Source organism: Nicotiana tabacum, chromosome 1 (assembly GCF_000715075.1).
Source record: "Nicotiana tabacum cultivar K326 chromosome 1, ASM71507v2, whole genome shotgun sequence".
In the NCBI taxonomy this organism is placed as follows: domain Eukaryota; kingdom Viridiplantae; phylum Streptophyta; class Magnoliopsida; order Solanales; family Solanaceae; genus Nicotiana; species Nicotiana tabacum.
The window spans coordinates 138,492,553-138,500,997 of NC_134080.1; the positions used below are offsets into that span (position 1 = coordinate 138,492,553).

The following is an 8,445-nucleotide window of genomic DNA, read 5'->3' on the forward strand; positions in this document are numbered from 1 at the left end:
TCGCGTGGGCAAGTGTGCGATCGCAGTAAGTAAAATTTGGAGGCTATGACTTTTTTCTTCGCGGTCGCGTTTGTGGTCTTGCGATCGCAGTGTATTAATGACCTGGGCAGTATTAAATAGTCAATCTGCGATCCTTCTTCATTTTTTCACCATTTTTGAACTGGATTGAAGCTTTTGAGAGGGATTCTAGAGGAAACAAATAGTAATATCTTGGAGGTAAGATACTTGACTTCATAACTTGTTTATATGTGTTTAAAGGCCTAATTAGTGGTGAAATTTTGGAAAAACTCAGTGCAGAATGGGTAATTAGGGCTTGAGATTAAGAGACCTCTGAGTGGGGATTTGACGGGCCATTTAAGGTCTGATTTTGATGTTCTTAATATGTATAGACTCGTTGGAGAATGAGGATTCTATTTGATGTAATGTTTGTCGGGTTCCGAGACGTGGGCCCAGGGGTCAGGTTTTGCCAATTTCGGGATATTTTAGTTAATTCGATTATTTTCACTTGGGCTTTGTTCCTTTAGCGTGTATTAATGATGTGGGACTGATTTTGGTTAGATTCGAATCAATTGGAGACTGATTCGAGAAGCAAAGGCATCATGGGCTAGAGTTTGGACCGGATAAAGGTAAGTAATGATTGTAAATGCTGTCCTAAGGGTTTGAAACCCCGGATTTCACATCGTTGTGCTAATTTAAGGTGACGCACACGCTAGATGACGAGAGTGAGGTTATGAACCATTGGGGATTGTGACTTAGTCCATCCAGTTTGACTGTTTAACTGCGTATTTGACTGAAAACTATTTGTTATTATCATGTTCTGGGCTAAATGCCATGTTTGCGCCTCGTGCCAAATGTTTTGGACCCTTATGGGACTTTTACTACTTTCCTCATTATTTTGACTTAATAATTGTACTCAGTCATGCTGCATTTTTGAAATTTTTTAACTCAGCCTTATTTACTAAATTTTGGCACTATAAATGATGTTTGAGCTGAACGCCCTGTTTTACTGATAGTCTGAGTGACTTGTGAGGTTGATGGCTGAGAGAGGCCGAAGGCCTGATTGTGAGATTGATGAATGAGATAGACCGAGGGTCTGATTGTGAGATTAATGACTGAGAGAGGCCGAGGGCCTGGTTGTGAGGACTATATATTAATGTATCGGGCTGCACGCCATAGCAATATATATATATATATATATATATATATATATATATATATATATATATATATATATATATATATATATTGCTACGGCGTGCATCCCGATCTTATTGATGCAATCAGGATGCATGCCGCAACGATATAGCGCTTGGGTTGTAGGAGTCCCCCCGGAGTCTGCACAACCCCAATGAGCGCAGTCGACTATATATATGGATCAGGCTGTACGCCGCAGCGATATATGGATCGGGTTGTATGTCGCAGCCATTATTATATGGTACCTGTTGAGCATGAATGCTAAGTGTGAGCACTGATTGATAAGAGTTGAGTCAAGAGCGACTGAGAGGCTTGCCCGAGGGGCTATATATATATGTATACGAGTGATGCTTTTCTTGAGGGGCCTGTTTATGAACTTCCTGGTTTCACTCCCCTTTAAAGTGAGTTTCGATTGAATATGTTGATTTAATTACTGCTTTCACTCATCTTTAGACCGAGCCTCTATTGAAAATGTTGAACAAATGCTTTAAACAACTTTCATTTAAACTGAACTTTTTAAGTTATGAAATGGTTATGAATTTCTATTTTGCACAAGGGATGTATACGAACTATGTTTTTGCCCGAGGGGCCGATGATGATTTTCATCACTTTCACTATAAATTTCACTGAACTTCTACTGAAAAACTATTAGAAAGGCATTTTTCAAAGGATTTTCCCGAAATAGGAGTTGAATGAGATGATTTGGTTTGTATCCTGTTTTGGAAACATGTGGTATCCTTTGTGGTGCCATGATATGGTTTACGTAATTTCTTACTGCTCAGACTTTATTTACGTTTATTACTTACTGAGTTAGAGTACTCACATTACTCCATGCACCTTGTGTGCAGATTCAGATATTCTGGAACCCGGTAGCGGGTGTTGATTGCTTAGTGGCAGAGTCTTCGGAGTTAGCAAGGTGGCTGCACAACGTTCACATCACTGCTTTCCTTCCTCTTGTTTTCATTAGACTGTATTTAGTACATTTTTAGACTCCTGTTGTATTTAGACCTTAGTAGATGCTTGTGACTTGTGACACCCCGATGTCAGGCTTGTGTATTATTTCTACACTGTTCATTTATACTTATATTATGAAATATTTGTTTAAATTAAAGGCTTCACTACTAGAAATTAAGCCTATGGCAACCCTTTCAAAATCGTACCTATAGATACCAAAACCGTCCATGTAGCGCTAATGGGACGGTTTATGATGCGTTCCGAGATTCAACATTACAATAGGTCAACTGGAACGGTTATTTGTAACGGTTTGCAAACCGTCTCTGTATGCGGCTATTGTAACGGTTATAGCTGCAACCATTGACTAGTTTATGGGAACGGTTTTCTATTGTATTGGAACTGTTTTCTATTGTATTGGAACGGTTATAAACCGTTGTGTTATAATTATACTAATGACTTTTTAAGTATATTACGATGGTTTGCATGATATATTGTAACGGTTTTTTATATATTGGAACAATTATCTGTATCATATTGTAACAGATATTGCAACATATTGCACGATTATTAGAGGGTTGCTATTGTTGTTTGCTAGGTCTATTGGAATGGTTATATTGTCTATCGCAACAATTCACTATTATAATATCTAATATTTATGGAAGCAAAATGAGAAATATTTTCCTATGCAATGAAATTTTATACACTATAACTTATAGAAACCACGAAATAAGATTAAAAATATCTAACTCGCTTTATCCATATACAAAAACAAAATATGAATACATTGTTTGATCAACAATTCAAAAGTCAAAAACAGATGAGTTTTAATTTGCATACAAAATGTTCTAAACTAAAATATCCTTGAACATGATGATAGAAAGTCTAACAACGATCAACAAAACTCAAGTAAGGTCATCATCACTGCTTTCATCCGCAATCGATGCACCTAAAAAATTCAATCAGAAAAAATTAAACAAAGAAACTTTTAAGATAATTGAATAACAAAGTGTTGAATGGCCAACTTGATAACTCAAAAAATTTCTAACTCTCTAAATTTTTAAAATTTTCGGCAGAGTTTCCTTTGAAAATTCGACTATCCCAAAAATTTTAACCTGATCAAAACAACATTATGTTATACACAAGTACAATTTTCAACTCTCCCGTCTGTTACAATGATATTTAACAACATACAACAAACAAGAATCAGCAACAGAAAAACCATATCAAACAACTCTCCAATCTATTATCTTTGGGGCAACAATCTGCCTTAACATCTTCGAACACTATTACATCACAAAACAACATCACAACTAAATTATTCAACCTGCTCAAGTAACAATCACTCCAGTGGCAACCTCGTTAAAATAATTAAGTGCAGCACATGAAGTACTAACCTAAGACAGTAGATCTCACAAAAATAATTAAATTTTCAATGAGTTAATACCTGGAATGAGTTGGCCTTCTTTGTTGGTACCAGTAGCTAGACGACGAATTAGTTGCAATGCTGTTTGCTGAGCAGATAAATCTTCTCCCAATAAATTATCATCCAATGCCACTAGAATAATGTTAGCATCAATATCAATTCTTGAACGCTGAAGTCGTGCAAGGACATCTGCAACAACTTCTTGACGGATAGTTGCCTTTTGTTCGTCAATTTTTTCCTCCATTCTTTGTGTCTTCTCCTCCATTTTTTGTATAGAATTGTAAGTATTTGAAGAGGGTTCAAAATATCCTACTTTCCCTCTCAAAGAAGTTCTTGTAAACCCTCATTCATAGAATCTCAGACGTCCTGAATGTTCTCCCATGACAGATGCAAATGCCTCTACGGACTCATTGCCATTTTTGTTTTGTTGTGCTTCAATTTCCTCCATTTCAGCGTACAAAGAAAATTCAAAAAATATAATTCAAGTAAATAAAAAGTAAACAAATAGAAACAAATAATTGATCTCGATATAATATTAGTTAAATAAAATTCGCACAATTTTACTAGTTGTATCTTCATCCGAGGACTTGTATGATCGACCAGCTTTTCATTTTCTTGTAGCTACAACGACTTCCTTTGCTGATAAAGGATCCGAAGTTTCCTTTTCATTTTCCTAGTTACATGAAAGTGAGTTAGTATTCCTACTTATCTACCATGAACAAAACAAAAGCTAAAACTGAAATTTTTTTGCCACGATTTGCTAGTTATACACCAACTTAGAGCGAACTAAAGCAAAACTTCTTTTTCCAGCAGTGTGAGTATTCTTCAATTTTTTCCGATTCTCAATGTTAGTTTTAGACGTTTTCTGCAAACAGAAAGAAACGTAAAATAACAACTTACAAGTAGGACTTGAGAATTATATATTAAACACAATATAAGGGAAATGGAAGAACATTGAAAGAAAGAAAAAATAACAGCAACGAGGAGATGGATTGTCGTTGATTGCAAAGAAAAACAGTAGCAGCAGCTCAACCTATTACTGACATGGTCGAGGAAGATGTTCAACATGTCGAAAAATTACAAGGTGATGCCACTTGCCAGGGACTTTTTGGATGCAAAGAAGAAATGGTTATTCTGGTCACTCTCTATTCTGGTGTCAACTATCATGCAATGGTTATTTCATGTCTATATGAATAATTATATTATGGGATTCATATACATACTTGTGATATACTGATAGTTGCACTTTCGGACAGCAAGTTGGTTGGCCCGTATAATGACTGAAAAATCGAAAATCTGTAAGTATTGACTATGAGTATATCTCATAATGTTTATTTTAACATCCAATTCCTTTGCCTTTGCATACTTGATATAACATTCCCTTTTAGGAGAGCATGGTATACTCCATGCACTCACTGCTTTGCTTTCTCCTAGATCACCTCAAGCCTCTAGGTAGCTAGGTAATTACACATGTTGGGAAGGTTCATCCACTGTTTTGTCTACAAAATCAATTTGTTTTTCAGCTAATATGTGTTGTTTCTTATTATATATCCTTAATTTTTGTATTTTAATAAAAAGTCTCCTACTTATATGAAAATCAAATCTGATCTGGTTTGTAAATAAATACCCTCATAAAGGAGAATAATAAGGAGGCAGTGGTGAAGAAGAAGCAAAAGGGAAAAGACCCATCGCCAAGATGTTAGCAATGCATTGTATCTTCCTTAAATTTGTAACTTAATACTTTATTTGGGTATGTCCATTGTCTAGAGAAGTATTTAAGTAGAATTCTCTATTTATCTCACTATGTTATTTTACCTGATCAGAGTTTTTCATAAGACTACAATGTATGCACAAAATTCTTTATGCTAGAGAAGAAGTCAAGTCTTTTTTGGATTGGACATTTACGGATTTTCCTTGACAAGATCAGTTGGAGATTGTGGTACGAGGTTTATAGGCTCTTGATTGTGTGTCAAAGGTTTAACTATCCTTGTTGAAATTCTCTTTAATCTGTGAATATTTTCTTTTAAGTACCAACACAAAAATTAGTTCTAAGTACCAGCAGTAACAAAGAAAAATGAGGCAGTGAATATTTGGTTAAAAATATTAGTGCTCGACGACATGCTTGTGTGAACAACTTGCAGAGGGGTTAACGGGTTGTGAAGCACTTATTCCCAACACTCCTAAACTACATTTTTCTAGTCCACATGTGGAAAAAATCAAGGATACTTAAGGAAAAAATCATCAAGGATACTCAGTCTGTCTCTCTCACCTTATTTAGACAATGCATATTACATAGTTCTAATTTCACTCAAGTATTAATACTATCAGACTACATTAGAATCCAAGAAGCAAACAACTAGAAAGTAGCTAAAAACATTTATAGTAGCATTCCTAAAGCAGATAAAGAAGGAAAAGACACCAGCAATGGCCAAGAAGAAGGAGAAAACCAAAAAGAAGAAGTTCAAGAAGATAAAGAAGAACAAGTAAAAAAGTCACATACCTGGAGTTTTTCAGAGTTCCAGTACCTAAGGAGTTCTTTAAACTGAGAAACTGGAACATCTTCAGGGATATGTTGCATTCGAGCTTCATCATTTTTATAGGCGTCAACGTGATCTTTTTTAATCTTCTCTTGTGCTTTCTCCAGGCAGCTTGAACAGATTCAAAAATATATTTTTTTCCAGCTTCGGGAATATCATATTTATCCTACAATTCGTGTCAAATCTGTTAGTGCAGAAAATATTATAGATTTTCAACTAAAAATTAATAATTAAGAAGTCCAGACCTTGGAATATTCCCATATATCCTCTTTTGTATCCATCTTCCTCCAATCCAAAATATCAAGAGGACATCGAGTCGCATTCCTTCCCAATGTGCCGAGGAAGCTTCCAAGCTCTATCACAATGCCTTCACTAGGACCGACGGGTTGATTAAAGTTGTTAAGTAAAATTAATTTATGCTCATGTCGTCCATGTACACTTTTCATCTTTGTTTTACCTCTTTTTTTGTTTGATTAGAAGGGCCTTCAACTATTTGAACCAAAGAAAACCACCAAATAATCACTATTGATAATAGATTTTTTTATGACTGAAATAGGATGTAAATATTTTTAGATAATGTCTATATGTTCTAAGCTTGTTTTTCACATTGTTCATCTTTGATAGGAGTTGTAGAATCCAACTGAACTTGTTCCTCTACTTGTTCCTCTATTACTTGTGTTGCAGGAGTGGTTGATCTTGTTTGTACATGGGCTACTACTCCTGAATATTGTGGCACTAGCAGATTCGCTTTGATGATATTCGAACGCTCTTTGTTTTATTGTCTAGCAAGAACAACATATTTTGCAGAGGTGGTTGATATAGTTTGTACATGATCTACTGCTCCTAGATATTATGGTATACTCTCTTCAATAATATTCGGCCGCTCCTTGTTTGATTGTATAGCGGGAATGTAATGACCCGACCGGTCGTTTTGATCTTTTGCATTTTGTTCGCCAGTTCTTGGGCATGACTAGCCCCGTGAGATGAATTATGACTTATTTAAATCATTGGTTTTGGTTTTCAGGAAAATCGGAATGAATTTGGAAGAACAGTTTCCAGTTTAAAGCTTGAAATTCGAAAGGTTTGACCAATATTTGACTTGCTTGTCTATGGTCTCGGATCGGAATTTTATGATTTGGTTAGATCTGTTAGGTGATTTGGGACTTAGGAGCATGATCGGAATGCATTTTGGAAGTCCATGGAAGGTTTAGGCTTGAATTGGCGAAAGTGAGATTTTGGCGTTTACCGATGGATAGGTGAGATTTTCATATAGAGGTCGGAATGGAATTCTGAGAGTTGCTGTAGCTTTGTTATGTCATTTTGTATGTGTGTGCAAAATTTCAGGTCATTCGGACGTGGTTTGGTTGGGTTTTTGATCAAAAGCGTATTTCGGAAGTTTTTAGAAAACTTAAGCTTGAATTCGATGTGAATTGGTGGATTTGGTGTTGTTCGAGGTATTTTGATGGTTGGAGCAAGTTTGAATGAGATTTTAGGATGTGTTGGTTCTTTGGGTTGAGGTCCCGGGGGCCTCGGGTGAGTTTCGGGTGGTCAATCGGACCATTTTGGAGTTTGAAAAATCTGCTCAGCTGTTGCACATAATTATCTCTTCGCATTCGCGAGTGGAGCCTCGTGTTCGTGTAGAAGGATTTGAGGAAGGCTAGAATTAAGCCTTCGCGTTCGTGAGAGGTACTTCGCTTTCACAAAAGGATGGGAAGCAGTGCATCGCGTTCGCGAGAAGGCACTCGCGATCACATAAAGTAAATTGGTGTCCAAGGTATTTGGTTCATCGTGTTCGCGTAAGGTTGTCACGTTCGCGAAGGTGTAAGAGGCAGAAGCATCGCGTTCGCGATTGGTGTGATGCGTTCGTGTAGGGCAAAAGTTGGTCAACGTAAGTTTGTGCTTCGCGAATGCGAGGCGTTGACCGTGTTCGCAAAGAAGGAAGGGTCAGACCTGGGCAGAATGTTTTAAGTCACTTTATCCGCGATTTTGGGGCTCATTTCCCCCATTATTGATCATTTTGAGAGCTTTTTGAAGGAAATTAAAGAGGGATTCAAGGAGAACCGATTGCAGGTAAGATTTTTTGAACATAAAACTTGATTCTATTGTGTAATCAACCTAGAAATTCATGGAACTTAAGCTAAAATGGAAGAACTAGGGCTTGAAATTTTGGGAATTTTAATTGGGGATTTGGAAGACCATTTGGGGTCGGATTTGAAAATTTTTGGTATGTATGAACTCGTGGGGAGATAAGGAATCTATTGATGTAAATTTCTGAGTTTTGAGAACTGGGCCCAGGGCTCGGGTTTTGCTAATTTCGGGATTTTTGGCATTTTTCGA

The 8,445-nt window shown here is 36.5% G+C and overlaps 1 protein-coding gene across 2 annotated transcripts; it reads right to left on the reverse strand.

The window, feature by feature from the left end:
* Window positions 1-2,875: 2,875 nt before the first annotated feature.
* Window positions 2,876-6,682, reverse strand: LOC142181183 (uncharacterized). Of its 2 annotated transcripts, XR_012709604.1 has the most exons (5): window positions 6,354-6,682; window positions 6,072-6,274; window positions 4,795-4,851; window positions 3,593-4,244; window positions 2,876-3,094 (listed from the first exon to the last, which is right to left on the reverse strand). XR_012709604.1 is itself a non-coding variant. In XM_075253736.1 (3 exons), exons 2-3 carry the CDS (start codon window positions 3,834-3,836, stop codon window positions 3,051-3,053), a joined length of 288 nt encoding a protein of 95 aa, XP_075109837.1. In that variant the 5' UTR covers window positions 3,837-4,244; window positions 6,072-6,314; the 3' UTR covers window positions 2,876-3,050. The 2 variants fall into 2 exon arrangements, 1 of the variants encoding a protein (XP_075109837.1); XM_075253736.1 differs by lacking the exons at window positions 4,795-4,851; window positions 6,354-6,682 and having other exon boundaries at window positions 6,072-6,314.
* Window positions 6,683-8,445: the final 1,763 nt, after the last annotated feature.

Coding starts and splice junctions, on each gene's coding strand:
- LOC142181183 (XM_075253736.1), bottom strand. CDS start 3,836: ATGGAGGAGAAGACACAAAGAATGGAGGAAAAAATTGACGAACAAAAG. Junction 3,095..3,592: donor AGAAGGCCAACTCATTCCAG/GTATTAACTCAT, acceptor TGAATTTTTTAG/GTGCATCGATTGCGGATGAA.